A 21270-nucleotide genomic window follows, 5' to 3' on the forward strand; every position below is an offset into this window, starting at 1 on the left:
CAGTGATTTTCAATAAGCGGGAAGGAGGAAAACACCACTGACCACGAATGTTTTTCAAGAAGGGGGAAGGAGGAAAACACCACTGACCACCAATACTATTTAAAGAAAGGGGGATAGCAATACTTTTTGGTGGGAAGGAGAAAGGAAACTCTCATTGACCACCTATACTTTTGAATAGGGTTGGGACCTTCACCACCAATTTAGGTCAGGAGGGTCTCTTACAGTGTATTTATGCACAACACACATTATTGTGCATTGCATTGAGGCTGCTAATGTTCCACTTTGGAGCTAAAATTAGACATGCACCAAGTTGCTTTGGGAAGGGTTCTTGGGTGTCATTAAAGTGAAGCTTCATTCTAAAGGGGAAGTTCTGCTTTATGCTACCCCTCTTCTATTTTTGGCACTTTTTTGGGGGGGGGGGGTTAAGAGCGGGGTACCTGGTTTTTAATCACTTCTGATCAAATTGTCGCTGTGAACCATCAACAGTTTTCCTCCTGCTACCTTCTGGAACACGTCTGGGGCCATTCACAAAGCACAGCACATCTCACACATGCGCAGTGGGCAATCAGCTGTGAAGCCACAAGAAATAACAGCTGGCTGTCTACAGTAAACATGCCAATGCCGGGAACCCGAAGACCGATGAAGAACCAGTTCGGGGGAGGGCGGCGTTGGACCTCTGGACAGGCGAGTGTCCTTTTATTAAAAGTCAGTAGCTACAGTATTTGCAGTTGCTGACCTTTATTTTTTTTAATACAAGGTGAACAACTGCTTGAACAAAGAATGGCACTGCAGTACACCAAAGCACATAATCAGCAAACACCTGCTCCCATTGAATATTACCTAGTGAGAATGGTATAAATGCCTCATTCTTCTTCAGGTTTCCTTCGGAGTCGAGGAAATGTTCAGGGTAAAACTCATCTGGCTTTTCAAAGTAAGCTTCATCCTTGAGAACAGAAGACAGCAATGGGATAACAGTGGTTCCCTGTGGGGAAAACACAATCATATCATTCTGGATGCATGTCTTTGTGTATCTGTATGAACAAATGTAAAATTATGCTTCTAGAAAGCTATTTTAGTAGCAAAGTTGGTGGACTACAAAGACAACCTGTTGAATGGGCAAATTGTAAGCAAAGAATGATTTATACTGTTGTTTTAAGCTTTCGAGAAATAACATCTTCTTTTAACAGCCTGCAGTTAGTTCTTAGAAATTAGATTTTTTTTATACTTTCTTTATTCAAGGATTGCCATGTCTGTCAATAAATTACAAATCTAAGAATGCTTTTCCTTCCTGCCATTTGGATAAAAAAGACAGAATTAGCAACTATAACACTTATCACTAGTTACATTGAATTTACCTTTTTTTTAGGAAACAGTTAAACCAATTGGTTGAGTTCTATTTTGACATGAACTGTGTGCAGTTTTCCTATTTAGTTTAGTTTTCGGTATATATTTTCACCTATATCTGGTTACCTGGCCTGTGGTATGCTGATCTCAGTTTTTTATCTGGTAATGATTAGAGATGTCGCAACCCTAAAATTTGCCGTTAGCGAACGGCAAACGCAAGCCTCCGCAAATGTTTGCGAACGGGCGAACCGCCATAGATTTCAATAGGCAGGCAAATTTTAAAACCCACAGGGACTCTTTCTGGCCACAATAGTGATGGAAAAGTTGTTTCAAGGGGACTAATACCTGGACTGTGGCATGCCGGAGGGGGATCCATGGCAAAACTTCCATGGAAAATTACGTAGTTGACGCAGAGTCGGGTTTTAATCCATAAAGGGCATAAATCACCTAACATTCCTAAATTGTTTGGAATAACATGCTTTAAAACATCCAGTGTGTGTATACGATCAGGTATGATGTTGTATCGATCAGGTAGTGTAAGGGTTACGCCCGCTTCACAGTTACACACCAAACTTTGACAGACCAAACTCCCCGTTTAACAGTCAGTCAGTCCCTTTGCACAACCGCAAACTCCCCATTTGCACAAGGTTGGATACCAAGCTAGCCATGTCCTGTTCCTTGTCCTCACTGAGGTCATTGAAGGTCTCTTCCTCCACCCAGCCATGTACAACACCAAGGGTCCCCGAAAGGTGACAACAAGCCCCCTGGGACACCTGCTGTGGTTGGTCTTCCACCTCCTCAAAGCCACCTTCCTCCTCTGACTTCTCTTCTTCAGACTCCTCTCTCTGCATTGCCACAGGTCCAGCAATCGACGACAAGGCTGCTTCTGGTGGTGATGGGGACCACAACTCTTCCTCTTCATGCTCATCTACGGCCTGATCCAGCACTCTTCGCAGGGCATGCTCCAGAAAAAACGCATATGGGATGAGGTCGATGATGTTGCCTTGGGTTTGACTGACCAGGTTTGTCACCTCCGCAAAAGGACGCATGAGCCTACAGCCATTGTGCATGAGCATTCAGTAACGCGGCCAAAAAATACCCAGCTCCACAGAGGCTGTCCTCTTTTTTTTAAATTAAAAAAATCTGTTCTTATCAGTTTAATCCCTGTTACGTTACATCCCCTATAAGGGGCCGGTGTATGGAATAGATTTTAGGAACCAGGGGATGGAAAAAGATGGTTGGTCTGTCCTCTTACTTCCAATTTTTGGCACTGCACGTGCGCCGTGCAATGTACTGTGCCATCCTATATGAGTGGTGTGTTAAGTAGTACTATTTATATCAGTTTAATCCCTGTTACGTCCCCTATCAGGGGCCGGTGTATGGAACAGATTTTGGGAACCGGGAGATGGAAAAAGATGGTTGGTCTGTCCTCTTGCTTCCAATTTTGGGCACTGCGCGTGCAATGTACTGTGCCATCCTATATGAGTGGTGTGTTAAGTAGTACTATTCTTATCAGTTTAATCCGTTACGTCCCCTATCAGGGGCCGGTGTATGGAATCGATTTTAGGAACCGGGAGATGGAAAAAGATGGTTGGTCTGTCCTCTTACTTCCAATTTTGGGCACTGCGCGTGCGCCATGCAATGTACTGTGCCATCCTATATGAGTGGTGTGTTAAGTAGTACTATTCTTATCAGTTTAATCCCTGTTACGTCCCCTATCAGGAGCTGGTGTATGGAATAGATTTTAGGAACCGGGAGATGGAAAAAGATGATGAGTGGTGTGTTAAGTAGTACTATTCTTATCAGTTTAATCCCTGTTACGTTCCCTATCAGGGGACATGTATCGAATAGATTTTAGACAACCGTAAAGAGTTGTCAATAGTTGACACACTCATGACATAAATTTTATTCCTCTATGAGCCAATCTTGCTGTAGTGATGACTGTGCTCATGCGCACGTTTGGGAGATTGCAGGCGATGGCGGTTTTTCAAAGCCTATGGTCGTGCTGAGGTAGTTCAGTGACAATTAAGTGACCCAGAAAACAATGATTCTGCAGTGTGGGCCCATTGTTGGCCTAGTAGGCTTTAATGATCACCTAAGATGATCATAAAGAAAATTAATGTTTTTTCTATGAAAAATTATCCAGCCGATCGCTTTTGGTCTGTTCACAATGAAGCAACAACCTTATCATCTGGGGTGTGCCAACATTGCCAACACACTTCTAGAGGTCCAAAAAAAAAAAAAAAAAAAAAAAGGAGCAAGTAGGCGGGGCACTACGAGGGACTATAAACACCTGCTCAACCGGCGCTAACAAACAAGTACCTTAAAATCTATTATATAAAAGATATATGAATGTTTGATACAAACAATATATCTAACAAAGCTGCTGCTATAAATGAAATGACATACAATAAAGGTGCATATATAATAATCTCACCAACAGGATATACTACAACACACTAGCAGCGCTAAGAGCATAAAAAATATATATATAAAATGCAGTCCACTGGGATAAAGTCCATGTGCTCATATGATCATGCAGTGTGCCCAGAATATTCTCTCCTGACAATCCAAGGTCGTGAGTATGTTGGTGAATACACCGGACCCTCCACCTCACCAATGTGCTCCCCCAAATCAGAAACACTCACCAGAAGTCTGGTCAATAAGCGCCTGTAACATCAGCCTATCACAGGCTTAGAAACGATCTCCTCAGGAGTTAACCAGGAGCGCCGGCACTTGAACCATCTCAATCAGATCAATTCTTGTGGTATACCCACAGAGGGTTCCAATCAAACAGGGGTGGTACATGTGGAGATAATAACTCACATAGGGCAATATTGCATGGCTAAAACACCGCTTTATTATCAAAAGAATACCCCCAGTAGCTGATGCACTTACAAATAAACAGAACAAAGCAAGCTTGTCATAAAAGATGAGGCATAACCTGCGTGCAGAGGCCGGTCCCGGTAGTAGCAGTTCGCCGCTGGTACCAAGCGATGGCGAGCCTCGGGTGCAGCATCAGACGCCGGTCTGCCTCGTGACCGCGTGACCACGCCCTGACGCGTTTCGTTAGCAAGTAACTTCGACAGAGGGCATGGTCACGCGTGTACGGTCTCCGCTATTTGACTGTACCAGAAGGGCGGAGGCACAATTCAGCCTAATGACGCTGGCTCTCCCAGCCTGTCGTCACTTCCGCCCACACAGGAAGTCATGTCATACAACACTGGCTTCCGCCCTTACAGAGCGTCACTGCCATCTCTGATCGAGGCTGTCCGATCCACACAGCGCCCCTAGGGACGAACGGAGCAAGCACTCGTCAGGTCATTAAGAGATCATATAGCCTGTATATACGTTTGTAGGCATATATAATACACAGTTCAATAGCGACATGTTACAAATATAATCATAATAAAAATTGCGATTACCATTAGATATATATAATCGCTAATAAAATACATACGATGTTAAAATAGATAAAATATCCTAAAACCATTCATAAAAGAAAAAAATGATTACAAATCAAAATTTAAATTGAAATCATAATGAATTCCAAAAACAGGGAAAGATATAAGGTAAAAGACCAAATCCTAAGCTTCAAAAGAGAATTGCATATTAGAGAAAGGGGAACATGATGTCAGTAGTCGCTTATGAAACAGTTGATATCTAAGTCAACGTTTAACCCTTTGGGGTGCAGAGAGTTGGTCAAAATTATCCAATGAGTCACACGCTTGGATAACTCTCTTACTCTGTTTGAGCCCCTCCAGACAGGTTTGACATTTTCAATACCCCAAAATTTCAACTCACTAGGATCTTGATTGTGATGATTTTTAAAATGTAGGGAGACATTGTGGTCCTTATAACCATTTCGAATGTTTGCAATATGCTCTGAAATACGTATTGCAATAGTTCTTTTAGTTCTACCGATATAAATTAAGCCACAAGGGCATTCAAGGCCATAAACCACATGTGTGGTATGGCAAGTGATGAGATCCTTGATGTCAAAGGTCTCACCATTCGCGGAAGAACTAAAAGAAGAAAACCCCCGCAGGTGGGTCCGCACCTGTCTGCATGTCTTGCAGCGATGACAGGCATAGAAACCTGTCCTGTCATCCCAAAACATGCAAGGCTTGGTAGGGGGGTCAAGGACCTTACACACCAGTTGGTCCCCAAAAGTGCGTGCTTTTTTGTATACAAAAGTGGGTGTAGGCGGGATGACATTACCCAAGATCCTATCCACACTCAAAACTCCCCAATGCTTCTTAATGATATCCTCAACTTCTTTATATTGGGAATTGTATTGCGTAAGGAAACTCCACTCCTGCTTATTCTCGGTTGGTCTCACTGTATCTGCAAGGCATTCCTGCCGAGAAATACCCAAAACTTCAGTGATGGTGCTGTCAAGCTTCCGCCCATCATAACCCTTCTCTAGGAAACGATGCCGGAGAACTTGTGCCTGTGTCAGAAAGTCCGTATCCAAGGAGCAGTTCCTCCTCACACGTAGGAACTGCCCCTTAGGGATATTCTGTAACCACCGGGAGTGGTGACCACTATAAATGGGTAAATACCCATTTCGGTCAGTAGGTTTAAAGTACGCACGAGTCTCCAGTGTTTGATTTCTTATCATTACCTCTACATCCAAAAAATGGATGGACTCACGACTCCAATTAAACTCCAGTTTAACACCATTAGCATTGGAGTTAAGCGAGTCAGCAAAGTCTCGTAGCGCATTTTCCGAACCTTCCCATATAAAAAATAGGTCATCAATGTACCTTCTGTAAACCTTCAGCTCATTCTTAGCTAGAGCGTAGATAAACCTGTCCTCCCATTCCCCCATAAAGAGATTGGCGAGGCTGGGAGCAAATTTGGCTCCCATCGCCACGCCCCTTTTCTGGCTATAGAAAGTTCCATTGAACCAGAAATAGTTATGCGCTAAGCAAAACTCAAGTGCGCATTTTAAAAATCTCTTTTGGGGGTCTGGGAGGTCGGTGCGATTACAGAAGGCCCAATTCAGAGCCAATAATGCGTCCTCATGCTGAATTATAGTATACAGCGAGGACACATCCGCTGTCACTAGAAAGACTTCTTTATCTGGGGATATCTGGACATCCTTCAAGGCAAGGAGGAAGTCTTTGGTATCTTTGAGGTATGACCTCAGACTAACCACACTAGTCTGTAGAAAGAAGTCCAGGTATTCACCCAGTCTCGCGGTCACTGAATTGATGCCATTGACGATGGGTCTTGCTGGGGGATTTTGTGCATCCTTATGTATTTTAGGTAGAGTATATATCGTTGGAACTCTATTAAAACTTGGCATAAGGTATCTCTGCTCTTTATCGGACAAAACCCGATGGTAGTAACCAAACTGTATAAGATCTTTCAGGATCCTTCTATACTCAAGGGTTGGATCACCTCTCAACTCCTCGTAGGTTTCTGTGTCTGAAAGCATATTACTAAGTTGATTCAGATAGAAATCTTTCTTTAGGATCACTACCCCATCACTTAGATATCAACTGTTTCATAAGCGACTACTGACATCATGTTCCCCTTTCTCTAATATGCAATTCTCTTTTGAAGCTTAGGATTTGGTCTTTTACCTTATATCTTTCCCTGTTTTTGGAATTCATTATGATTTCAATTTAAATTTTGATTTGTAATCATTTTTTTCTTTTATGAATGGTTTTAGGATATTTTATCTATTTTAACATCGTATGTATTTTATTAGCGATTATATATATCTAATGGTAATCGCAATTTTTATTATGATTATATTTGTAACATGTCGCTATTGAACTGTGTATTATATATGCCTACAAACGTATATACAGGCTATATGATCTGCTAATGACCTGACGAGTGCTTGCTCCGTTCGTCCCTAGGGGCGCTGTGTGGATCGGACAGCCTCGATCAGAGATGGCAGTGACGCTCTGTAAGGGCGGAAGCCAGTGTTGTATGACATGACTTCCTGTGTGGGCGGAAGTGACGACAGGCTGGGAGAGCCAGCGTCATTAGGCTGAATTGTGCCTCCGCCCTTCTGGTACAGTCAAATAGCGGAGACCGTACACGCGTGACCATGCCCTCTGTCGAAGTTACTTGCTAACGAAACGCGTCAGGGCGTGGTCACGCGGTCACGAGGCAGACCGGCGTCTGATGCTGCACCCGAGGCTCGCCATCGCTTGGTACCAGCGGCGAACTGCTACTACCGGGACCGGCCTCTGCACGCAGGTTATGCCTCATCTTTTATGACAAGCTTGCTTTGTTCTGTTTATTTGTAAGTGCATCAGCTACTGGGGGTATTCTTTTGATAATAAAGCGGTGTTTTAGCCATGCAATATTGCCCTATGTGAGTTATTATCTCCACATGTACCACCCCTGTTTGATTGGAACCCTCTGTGGGTATACCACAAGAATTGATCTGATTGAGATGGTTCAAGTGCCGGCGCTCCTGGTTAACTCCTGAGGAGATTGTTTCTAAGCCTGTGATAGGCTGATGTTACAGGCGCTTATTGACCAGACTTCTGGTGAGTGTTTCTGATTTGGGGGAGCACATTGGTGAGGTGGAGGGTCCGGTGTATTCACCAACATACTCACGACCTTGGATTGTCAGGAGAGAATATTCTGGGCACACTGCATGATCATATGAGCACATGGACTTTATCCCAGTGGACTGCATTTTATATATATATTTTTTATGCTCTTAGCGCTGCTAGTGTGTTGTAGTATATCCTGTTGGTGAGATTATTATATATGCACCTTTATTGTATGACACTTCTAGAGGTGATCGCTTCATTGTGATACGCAAGCCCCTTCACCACAACAAGGTAACGATCACAAAGGGGAATTGACACATGTATGTGCCTTTTTTTTGTGTTTTGTTTTTTGCAGCCACAGTGTAGCACCAGAGGCCAGAAAAATTAGGCATGTACACATGCCTGAAAAAGTAGGTATTGTTGCAGCTGCTGCTGTAGCAGCGGCCGGAAAAATTGAGGTTTTCCAGGCAGAAAGTGCACCAAAACATTGCGGCTTGAACCCTAGTTGGTGGCGGAGAAGTCACGTAAGTCATCCGGCATGCAGAGATTAAATACAGCAGCGTTTTGACCATTTTTAGCCCAAGGCATCTCATCAGGCCTTTTTTAGTCAAATGCATCCCCCACTGTCAGTCCCTTCGGGATCCATGCCTCATTCATCTTAATAAAGGTGAGGTAATCTAGACTTTTTTCACCTAGGCGACTTCTCTTCTCAGTGACAATACCTCCTGCTGCGCTGAAGGTCCTTTCTGACAGGACACTTGAAGCAGGGCAGGCCAGAAGTTCTATCGCAAATTGGGATAGCTCAGGCCACAGGTCAAGCCTGCACACCCAGTAGTCAAGGGGTTCATCGCTCCTCAGAGTGTCGATATCTGCAGTTAAGGCAAGGTAGTCTGTTACCTGTCAGTCGAGTCGTTCTCTGAAGGTGGACCCCGAAGGGCTGTGGTGATGCGTAGGACTTAAAAAGCTCCGCATGTTCTCCATCAACAACACGTCTGTAAAGCGTCCTGTCCTTGCCGGCGTGGTCGTGGTAGGAGGAGGATTACTTTCACCTCTTCCCCTGTTAGATTCCCGTTGTGCTGTGACATCACCCTTATACGCTGTGTAAAGCATACTTTTTAACTTGTTTTGTAACTGCTGCATCCTTTCCGACTGCCGGTAATTCGGTAACATTTCAGACACTTTCTGCTTATACCGGGGGTCTAGTAGCGTGGCCACCCAGTACAGGTCGTTCTCCTTCAGCCTTTTTATACGAGGGTCCCTCAACAGGCATGACAGCATGAAAGACCCCATTTGCACAAGGTTGGATGCCGAGCTACTCATGTCCAATTCCTCGTCCTCACTGATCTCATTGAAGGTCTGTTCTTCCCCCCAGCCACGTACAACACCACGGGTACCATATAGGTGACAACGAGCACCCTGGGATGCAGTGGCGGCTGGTGCTCAAAATTTTTGGGGGGGCGCAAAAACAAAAATGTAATAGGTATTGCTTCGCGGCAAAAAACGAGGTAAAAAAATTGCATGACTTTGAGGTCATGGTACAGGCATGGCACATGTGATGGTATAGGCATGGCACAGGTGATGGAATAGGCATGGCACAGATGGTATAGGCATGGAACAGGTGGTAGAATAGGCATGGCACAGGTGATGGTATAGGCATGGCACAGGTGATGGTATAGGCATGGCACAGGTGATGGAATAGGCATGGCACAGATGGTATAGGCATGGCACAGGTGATGGAATAGGCATGGCACAGATGGTACAGGCATGGCACAGGTGATGGTACAGGCATGGCACAGGTGATGAAATAGGCATTGCACAGGTGATGGTACAGGCATTGCACAGGTGATGGTACAGGCATGGCACAGGTGATGGAATAGGCATGGCACAGATGGTACAGGCATGGCGCAGGTGGTGGAATAGGCATGGCACAGATGGTACAGGCATGGCGCAGGTGATGGAATAGGCATGGAACAGATGGTACAGGCATGGCACAGGTGATGGAATAGGCATGGCACAGGTGATGGTAAGGTCATGGCACAGGTGGTGGAATAGGCATGGCACAGATGGTACAGGCATGGCGCAGGTGATGGAATAGGCATGGAACAGATGGTACAGGCATGGCACAGGTGATGGAATAGGCATGGCACAGGTGATGGTAAGGTCATGGCACAGGTGGTGGAATTGGCATGGCACAGATGGTACAGGCATGGCACAGGTGATGGAATAGGCATGGCACAGGTGATGGAATAGGCATGGCACAGGTGATGGTAAGGCCATGGCACAGGTGGTGGAATAGGCATGGCACAGGTGATGGAATAGGCATGGCACAGGTGATGGTAAGGTCATGGCACAGGTGGTGGAATAGGCATGGCACAGATGGTACAGGAATGGCGCAGGTGATGGAATAGGCATGGCACAGGTGATGGTAAGGTCATGGCACAGGTGGTGGAATAGGCATGGCGCAGGTGGTGGAATAGGCATGGCACAGATGGTACAGGCATGGCACAGGTGATGGTAAGGTCATGGCACATGTGGTGGAATAGGCATGGCACAGATGGTACAGGCATGGGGCAGGTGATGGAATAGGCATGGCACAGGTGATGGTAAGGCCATGGCACAGGTGGTGAAATAGGCATGGCGCAGGTGGTGGAATAGGCATGGCACAGATGGTACAGGCATGGCACAGGTGATGGTAAGGTCATGGCACAGGTGGTGGAATAGGCATGGCACAGATGGTACAGGCATGGCGCAGGTGGTGGAGTAGGCATGGCACAGGTGATGGAATAGGCATGGCACAGATGGTACAGGCATGGCGCAGGTGGTGGAATAGGCATGGCACAGGTGATGGAATAGGCATGGCACAGATGGTACAGGCATGGCGCAGGTGGTGGAATAGGCATGGCACAGGCATGGCGCAGGTGGTGGAATAGGCATGGCACAGATGGTACAGGCATGGCACAGGTGGTGGAATAGGCATGCCGCAGATGGTACAGGCATGGCGCAGGTGATGGAATAGGCATGGCACAGATGTTACAGGCATGGCACAGGTGATGGAATAGGCATGGCACAGGTGATGGTAAGGTCATGGCACAGGTGGTGGAATAGGCATGGCACAGATGGTACAGGCATGGCGCAGGTGATTGAATAGGCATGGCACAGGTGATGGAATAGGCATGGCACAGGTGATGGAATAGGCATGCCGCAGATGGTACAGGCATGGCGCAGGTGATGGAATAGGCATGGCACAGATGGTACAGGCATGGCACAGGTGATGGTAAGGTCATGGCACAGGTGATGGTAAGGTCATGGCACAGGTGGTGGAATAGGCATGGCACAGATGGTACAGGCATGGCGCAGGTGGTGGAATAGGCATGGCACAGGCATGGCGCAGGTGGTGGAATAGGCATGGCACAGATGGTACAGGCATGGCACAGGTGGTGGAATAGGCATGGCACAGGCTTGGCACAGGTGATGGAATAGGCATGGCACAGATGGTACAGGCATGGCGCAGGTGGTGGAATAGGCATGGCACAGGCATGGCGCAGGTGGTGGAATAGGCATGGCACAGATGGTACAGGCATGGCACAGGTGGTGGAATAGGCATGGCGCAGATGGTACAGGCATGGCGCAGGTGATGGAATAGGCATGGCACAGATGGTACAGGCATGGCACAGGTGATGGAATAGGCATGGCACAGGTGATGGTAAGGTCATGGCACAGGTGGTGGAATAGGCATGGCACAGGCATGGCGCAGGTGGTGGAATAGGCATGGCACAGGCATGGCGCAGGTGGTGGAATAGGCATGGCACAGATGGTACAGGCATGGCACAGGTGGTGGAATAGGCATGGCACAGATGGTACAGGCATGGCACAGGTGATGGTAAGGTCATGGCACAGGTGATGGTAAGGTCATGGCACAGGTGGTGGTAAGGTCATGGCACAGGTGGTGGAATAAGCATGGCACAGATGGTACAGGCATGGCGCAGGTGGTGGAATAGGCATGGCACAGGCATGGCGCAGGTGGTGGAATAGGCATGGCACAGGCATGGCGCAGGTGGTGGAATAGGCATGGCACAGATGGTACAGGCATGGCACAGGTGATGGTAAGGTCATGGCACAGGTGATGGTAAGGTCATGGCACAGGTGGTGGAATAGGCATGGCTCAGATGGTACAGGCATGGCGCAGGTGGTGGAATAGGCATGGCACAGGCATGGCGCAGGTGGTGGAATAGGCATGGCACAGGCATGGCGCTGGTGGTGGAATGGGCATGGCACAGGCATGGCACAGGTGGTGGAATAGGCATGGCACAGATGGTACAGGCATGGCACAGGTGGTGGAATAGGCATGGCACAGATGGTACAGGCATGGCACAGGTGATGGTAAGGTCATGGCACAGGTGATGGTAAGGTCATGGCACAGGTGGTGGTAAGGTCATAGCACAGGTGGTGGAATAGGCATGGCACAGATGGTACAGGCATGGCGCAGGTGGTGGAATAGGCATGGCACAGGCATGGCGCAGGTGGTGGAATAGGCATGGCACAGGCATGGCGCTGGTGGTTGAATGGGCATGGCACAGACATGGCGCAGGTGGTGGAATAGGCATGGCACAGATGGTACAGGCATGGCACAGGTGGTGAAATAGGCATGGCACAGATGGTACAGGCATGGCACAGGTGATGGTAAGGTCATGGCACAGGTGATGGTAAGGTCATGACACAGGTGGTGGTAAGGTCATGGCACAGGTGGTGGAATAGGCATGGCACAGATGGTACAGGCATGGCGCAGGTGGTGGAATAGGCATGGCACAGGCATGGCGCAGGTGGTGGAATAGGCATGGCACAGGCATGGCGCAGGTGGTGGAATAGGCATGGCACAGGCATGGCGCAGGTGGTGGAATAGGCATGGCACAGATGGTACAGGCATGGCACAGGTGATGGTAAGGTCATGGCACAGGTGATGGTAAGGTCATGGCACAAGTGGTGGAATAGGCATGGCACAGATGGTACAGGCATGGCGCAGGTGGTGGAATAGGCATGGCACAAGCATGGCGCAGGTGGTGGAATAGGCATGGCACAGGCATGGCGCAGGTGGTGGAATAGGCATGGCACAGGCATGGCGCAGGTGGTGGAATAGGCATGGCACAGATGGTACAGGCATGGCACAGGTGATGGTAAGGTCTGGCACAGGTGATGGTAAGGTCATGGCACAGGTGGTGGAATAGGCATGGCACAGATGGTACAGGCATGGCGCAGGTGGTGGAATAGGCATGGCACAGGCATGGCGCAGGTGGTGGAATAGGCATGGCACAGGCATGGCGCTGGTGGTGGAATGGGCATGGCACAGGCATGGCGCAGGTGGTGGAATAGGCATGGCACAGATGGTACAGGCATGGCACAGGTGGTGGAATAGGCATGGCACAGATGGTACAGGCATGGCACAGGTGATGGTAAGGTCATGGCACAGGTGATGGTAAGGTCATGGCACAGGTGGTGGTAAGGTCATGGCACAGGTGGTGGAATAGGCATGGCACAGATGGTACAGGCATGGCGCAGGTGGTGGAATAGGCATGGCACAGGCATGGCGCAGGTGGTGGAATAGGCATGGCACAGGCATGGCGCAGGTGGTGGAATAGGCATGGCACAGGCATGGCGCAGGTGGTGGAATAGGCATGGCACAGATGGTACAGGCATGGCACAGGTGATGGTAAGGTCATGGCACAGGTGGTGGTAAGGTCATGGCACAGGTGGTGGTAAGGTCATGGCACAGGTGGTGGTAAGGTCATGGCACAGGTCGTGGAATAGGCATGGCACAGATGGTACAGGCATGGCGCAGGTGGTGGAATAGGCATGGCACAGGCATGGCGCAGGTGGTGGAATAGGCATGGCACAGGCATGGCGCAGGTGGTGGAATAGGCACTTACCTGGCGACGGCTCGGCTCCCGGCGGCGGCTTCTCCCCTCCTCGCGACTCTGATGTCCGTCCTCTTCTGCTCGGCTCCTGGCGGCGGCTTCTCCCCTCCTCGCGACTCCTCTTCTTCGCGGGCTGCGGCGGGAAAGTGACCGGGCGGTGACGGTGAGTGACTGATGCACGCACCGGCACCGCCCCCAACGAGGTCACCATGGATGTCCTGAATCATGATTGGTCCAGGCTGGAGTCTGGACCAATCATGATCCAAGACATCACAAAAGGGGGTGGTGTAGCGCATTTTTCTGCGCTACAGTTACGCCCCAGAAGGCCGCCAATTGGCGCCTCTGCTGGTGGAAAACCCCACCCCCCATCGGCACCAATGCGGCGGACGCCGAAAGAGGGGTGGTGGAGCGCAGAGCTCTGCGCTACAGTTACGCCCCAGAAGGCCGTCTATCGGCGCCTCTGCGGGTGGAAAACCCCACCCCCATAGGCACCAATGAGACGGGCGACCCTTGTGGGCAAAAATTTTTTTTTTTTTTTTAAATCTTTTTTTTTTTCTTTTTCTTTTTTTGGGGGGGGGGGCGGCGCCCCTGCGCCCCCTATGGGCCGGCCGCCACTGCTGGGATGCCTGCTGTGGTTGGTGTTCCTCCTCCTCAAAGCCACATTCCTCCTCTGACTCCTCTTCCTCAGACTCCTCTTTCAGCATTGCCGCAGGTCCAGCAAGCGATGATAAGGCTGTTTCTGGTGGTGATAATGACCAAAACTCTTCCTCTTCACGCTCATCTACGGCCTGATCCAGCACTCTTCGCAGGGCACGCTCCAGGAAGAAAACAAATGGGATGATGTCGCTGATGGTGCCTTCGATGCGACTGACTAGGTTTGTCACCTCCTCAAAAGGACGCATAAAAACTACAGGCATTGCGCATGAGCGTCCAGTAACGTGGCAAAAAAATACCCAGCTCCGCAGAGGCTGTCCTAGCACCCCGGTCATACAAATACTCGTTGACTGCTTTTTCTTGTTGGAGCAGGCGGTCGAACATTAGGAGTGTTGAGTTCCAACGTGTCGGGCTGTCGCAAATCAAGCGCCTCACTGGCATGTTGTTTCGCCGCTGAATATCTGAAAAGTGCGCCATGGCCCTGTAGGAATGTCTGAAATGGCCACACACCTTCCTGGCCTGCTTGAGGACGTCCTGTAAGCCTGGGTACTTATGCACAAAGCGTTGTATAATCAGATTGAACACATGTGCCATGCATGGCACATTTTTCAACTTGCCCAAATTCAATGCCGCCAACAAATTGCTTCTGTTTCACACACCACTTTGCCGATCTCCAGTTGGTGCGGGGTCAGCCACTGATCCACCTGTGCGTTCAGGGCGGACAGGAGTGCTGGTCCGGTGTGACTCTCTGCTTTCAGGCAAGTCAACCCCAAGACGGCGTGACACTGTCGTATCCAGCATGTAAAATAGCCCCTGGGGAGCTGGGGGGGGTGCAGTTGGTGTGGAGCAAGACGCAACAGCAGAAGAGGACTCAGCCGAGGAGGTTAGCAAAGAGGATGGAGTAGGAGGAGTAGAGGAGGTGGCAGCAGGCCTGCCTGCAAGTCGTGGCGGTGTCACCAACTCCTCTGCAGAGCCACGCATTCTATGCTTGGCAGCCGCCAGCAGGTTTACCCAATGCGCAGTGTAAGTGATATACCTTCCCAGGACCGTGCTTTGCAGACCAGGTATCAGTGGTCAGATGGACCCTTGCCCCAACACTGTGTGCCAGACATGACATGACTTCCTTTTCCACAATAGAGTACAGGTTGGGGATTGCCTTTTGTGAAAAAAATTTTTGCCCGGGTACCTTCCACTGCGGTGTCCCAATAGCTACAAATTTTTTGAAGGCCTCAGACTCCACCAGCTTGTATGGTAAAAGTGTAATGTTCTGGTACCTTTGGGTACACTAATTACTCTTTCATAAGTGTATGCGCCCCACCATTCTCTTTTGGTAAGGTGCGCATACACCTTTAAGACTGATGCTGTCATCACTGAGCGCCGGACTGGATGGCTATTTAGATCGCCGGCTCTCACTCACATGTGTTCGTTCAAACTGTTTTGTGCCTTGATGCTAACCTGTCTTGAAGCTCTCATGCTTGCAAGCATACCTTGCTGTCGGAACCACGCTGCGCTGATCCCTGTATCCCGCTACCGGATCATCCGCTCTTGCCGAACCTCTCCTCTGCTACATTGCTATTAGTGATAAGTACCCCACAGGGGAAACCTCTATAACCTTTATACTAAAGCTTACACTATCTAGCTCTGCATACTAAGGACTATTACTACATCTGCATTATCTAAGATTGCTAGCTCTTGAGCCTACTACCACCTGTTCTTGCACTGGGTTGATCTCTCTTGTATGTCCACCTGCTACTCTGTCATCTACTACCATACATGATTGCTAAACCTATCTGCATCCCATCTGCTACTATATTACTTTCAAGAACATTTCCTTTCAAGTGTCTGTCATCTACCATCTCTACCCAACCTGTCTCTTCAGCCTATCATCACTGTGTTACTATATACATAAGTCACTCTAGGAAACATCTTATTGAGTGTGTGTATTTACTTGCTGAATTGAGATCATCCACACATGATGAGTCATTGAGAGTTGGGATTGGTGTCTCAGCGTTTCTCTACATGACTAATGAAGTGGAATATTTCTGCAGCTTAAAATCCACATCATACGTAAAACGCAGGAGCGTTACAGATTGAACGAACCACAAATGGATTCAGCAGAAATAACCACTCAGATGACACAATTAAAACAGCAAGTAACTGCGTTAATACACGCACTTGCTGAATTAAAAGAAGACAATCAGGCTCTGTCGCAGCAGGTAATTAGACTGACACAACTTACCACTGCTCAGTCCCCTGAACCCAAAATAAATCCTCCTTTGGTATTTACAGGCGATCGCAAAAAATTTCGCGAATTTAAAAACGCATGTGAGTTACTTTTCTTGCTAAAACCCCGTACCTACCTTACTGATCACATTAAGGTTTGTACTATTATTTCTTACCTAACAGGCGATCCTCGGGCCTGGGCAGACTCTCTTTTTGAGAAAAGCGATCAGCTTCTCACCTCCTATGCCTTGTTCCTAGCAGAACTCACTAGCCTATATGATGATCCCAATAGGCAGAGTACTGCCGATCTTCAATTAAGATCCTTGAAACAAGGTGGGAGACCTGTAGAAGACTTTGTCGCAGAATTCAAGAGATGGACCCTTGATTCAGAATGGAATGATGCATCTCTGAAAACCCAATTTAGGCTTGGCCTATCAGAGGCCGTTAAAGACGAGCTCGCCCGAGCGGATCTGCCAAAAACCCTGGATGCATTGATACAACTCAGTATCACCATAGATAGAAGACTACGAGAAAGAAAGGCTGAGAAAATGGGAATGCCATTATCCAGTTCTTCTCGGATTTCGGCCGTTGACCCCGTTCCTATGGAGGTAAGAACCATACGCCCACCTCTATTAATTATGGAAAGAGCCAGAAGACGATCTGGTAATCTCTGCTTGTACTGTGCATCCCCGAATCACAAGATAAACGTCTGTCCCTTAGTCTACAAAAAGAAGGGTGAGTGTTCACATGTCCTCCTAGGGGGATTGACAACTTCAATCACTAACCCTTATCTTTCTGTTTGCTTAACATTACAGTGGGACCAGAACAGGATTACTACTAAGGCCATGATTGACACAGGATCTTGTGGAAATTATATTGACATACGTTTTGCTGCTTTAAATAAAGTTCCTATTATTTCTAAACTTAAACCTGTCTCAGTGAGTCTTATTAACGGTGTTCCTTTATCCTCTGGTCCGATCACTGATCAGACACAGGCACTCCTAGTCACTACTAACGGGTCTCATATGGAGACCACTACCTTCGATCTAATACCTTCACCCCACTTTCCCATTGTTTTGGGACTTCCCTGGTTGCACACACATCAACCAACCATAGATTGGAAGGAACGGACCCTGACCTTCCTCTCTTGCTATTGCGAGGGTACGTGTAACCTCCCGTCTTTCGGGAAGATCCTGTCTGTGGTGACAGATGAGATTGCACCACTATGTTTTCAGGATCTCTCTGAGGTTTTTCTTGAGAAAAATGCTCAAGCACTACCTCCCCATCGAGACTATGATTGTAGCATTGATCTACTCCCAAATAGCAAATTGCCGTTCGGTCATGTTTATCCTCTTTCACAGGATGAACTTTCCCATCTCAAAGACTATTTGGATGAGAATTTGGAAAAAGGTTTTATTAGACCTTCCACTTCTTCCACAGCAGCAGGACTCTTTTTTGTCCGCAATAAGGACTCAAGTCTCAGGCCTATCATTGACTATAGGCAATTGAATGCTATTACAATAAAAGATCGCTATCCTCTACCGCTTATCCCTGAGCTCATTGAGCAGGTGCGTGGAGCTACCTATTTTTCAAAATTGGACCTGAAAGGAGCATACAATCTCATTCGAATCCGTGATGGACACGAGTGGAAGACTGCATTCAGAAACAGATACGGATTGTTCGAATATCTTGTAATGCCATTCGGGCTATGCAACGCCCCTGCAGTTTTTCAACGATTTATAAACGATATTTTCAGAGACTTACTAGATGTCTGTGTTGTGGTATATCTGGACGATATACTTATATATTCACGATCCCTGTCTGAACACATAAGACATGTAAGACTAGTATTATCGAGATTGCTTGCACACAACCTTTATGTGAAACTGAAAAAATGCTTGTTTCATAAAGAAGAGGTACTGTTTCTAGGCTACATCATATCCAAAACAGGAATCGAGATGGACATGAGTAAGATATCCTGCATTCAGGATTGGCCTACACCAACCACATGCAAGGCGCTACAGCGATTCCTTGGATTTTCGAATTTCTACAGGAAGTTCATTAGAAACTTCTCTGCCATTGTGAGACCCCTCACACAGCTCACTAGCATTAAAAAACCATTCAAATGGTCAGATGAAGCAAATAAAGCTTTTCACTTGTTAAAGACAAGGTTTACTTCTGCTCCCATACTACGCCATCCAGACCCATCCCTCCAATACATTCTGTAAGTAGATGCGTCAAACATGGCAGTAGGAGCAATACTCTCCCAACGACCAACTCACACTTCACCACTTCATCCAGTCGCCTTTTTTTCTAAATCCCTAAGCAGTCCAGAGATAAATTACCCCGTGGGTGAAAAGGAACTGCTTGCTATAAAATTGGCTCTGGAGAATTGGCGACATCTACTCGAAGGCACCCAATTACCAATACTTATATACACGGACCATAAAAATCTCCAATATCTTCAGACTAACAAAACTCTCTCACACCGACAGGTACGATGGTCACTATTCTTTCTAAGGTTTAACTTCCTAGTGACCTACACACCTGCAGATAAGAACAAAAAGGCGGATGCACTATCACGACTAACTGAAGAAAACTACTTCGAAATCCCTTCCGTTCCTATAATACCTCACAAACGCATTATTGGAGTTGTCCGTTCCTTGAAGGAAGAGGTTTTGCATGGTAAGTTTGGATTCACCCCCACCACAACTAAATACTGATGCAGAAGGCTTCCTCTACTACAACGACAAACTTTACATACCACCTACCATACGCACCAAGATCTTGGAATTATCGCATGATGTGCCTATGGCAGGACATATGGGTATGACAAAGACTCTTAATCTGATTACCAGGCAATTCTGGTGGCCTGACATGAAAACATCTATACAAAAATTCGTCTCTTCATGCAATGTCTGTGCCAGGTCCAAAATTGACACTACGAGACCATCCGGTCTACTATGCAGTCTACCAATACCCCAAACTCCATGGGAAGTTGTGTCCTTGGACTTTATAGTGGAATTGCCTCCTTCCAAAGGATTTAATACCATCTTAGTGTCAGTGGACCAACTGACAAAAATGGCACATTTCATTGCTATTCGCAGACTACCTTCGTCTAAACAAACGGCAGAACTCCTGATGAAACATGTCTTTAAGTTACATGGTATCCCAAAAACTCTTCTGTCTGACCGTGGATCACAATTTATTTCCAAGTTCTGGCAAGAACTATGTCACATACTACGGATCGAGCGGAAGCTCACTTCTCCTTACCATCCGCAGACCAACGGACAGACTGAAAGAGTCAACCAATGCATCGAGCAATATTTACGTTGTTACACTTCTTACCAACAGGATGATTGGGTGGATCTTCTCCCTCTGGAAGAATTTGCCTACAACAACGCAACCCACAGTACGACCAAGCAGAGTGCGTTCTAATTGAACTATGGGTTTCATCCCTCTATTCTTCCACCACGCATCCTTCCTTCAAATAACCCAGTAGCTTCAGACTATCTTACCCAAATAAAGGACTCTCTGGGTTTGCTTAATACTACCATTGATCACGCTCATAGTCAACAAAAGAAGTACTATGATCTTCGCAGAAGACCTTCTCCTCATCGGGGACCTCGTTTGGCTCTCAACAAAAAATTTAAGACTGAAAATCCCTAGCAAAAAGCTTGGACCTCTGTTCTTCAAGAATCTTATTGGAAAAGCTGCAGTACAGCTTACATTGCCAATAGACCTCAAAATACATCCCATTTTCCATGTGTCACTACTGAAGCCCCATGTTCCTGACCAAGGAATAAGGCCTACTATCCCACCTCCTCCTCCTGTACAAGTTGAAGGTGGAGAAGAATATGAGATAAAAGAGATTCTGGATTCTCGTATCCACAGAGGAAGACTTCAGTACTTGGTTCGATGGAAGTACTATGGGCCCCAAGACGACACCTGGCTAAACACCTCTGACATACATGCCTCTAGATTAATTCGCAATTTTCATGCGAAGTACCCAGACAAACCAGCTCCAGAGGCCTTCAGGAGCCGGCCTTAAGGGGGGGGGTACTGTAATGTTCTGGTACCTTTGGGTACCCTAATTACTCTTTCATAAGTGTATGCGCCCCACCATTCTCTTTTGGTAAGGTGCGCATACACCTTTAAGACTGATGCTGTCATCACTGAGCCCCGGACTGGATGGCTATTTAGATCGCCGGCTCTCACTCACATGTGTTCGTTCAAACTGCTTTGTGCCTTGATGCTAACCTGTCTTGAAGCTCTCATGCTTGCAAGCATACCTCGCTGTCGGAACCACGCTGCGCTGATCCCTGTATCCCGCTACCGGATCATCCGCTCTTGCCGAACCTCTCCTCTGCTACATTGCTATTAGTGATAAGTACCCCACAGGGGAAACCTCTATAACCTTTATACTAAAGCTTACACTATCTAGCTCTGCATACTAAGGACTATTACTACATCTGCATTATCTAAGATTGCTAGCTCTTGAGCCTACTACCACCTGTTCTTGCACTGGGTTGATCTCTCTTGTATGTCCACCTGCTACTCTGTCATCAACTACCATACATGATTGCTAAACCTATCTGCATCCCATCTGCTAC

General features: G+C 47.4%; 1 protein-coding gene across 1 annotated transcript in view; it reads right to left on the reverse strand.

Moving 5' to 3' along the window:
- LOC309550374 (uncharacterized protein) overlaps positions 1 to 21270 on the reverse strand; it is a gene marked incomplete at its 3' end in the record, with an annotated part of 214372 nt that overhangs the window by 79136 nt on the left and 113966 nt on the right. Inside the window, exon 9 of the mRNA XM_082250769.1 lies at positions 841 to 982. Within this exon, the coding sequence (XP_082106895.1) occupies positions 841 to 982 (142 nt within the window). The remainder of the gene's footprint in view (positions 1 to 840; positions 983 to 21270) is intronic.

The sequence above is a fragment of the Pelophylax lessonae genome (assembly GCF_965119305.1).
Source record: "Pelophylax lessonae genome assembly, chromosome: 3".
NCBI lineage: Eukaryota > Metazoa > Chordata > Amphibia > Anura > Ranidae > Pelophylax > Pelophylax lessonae.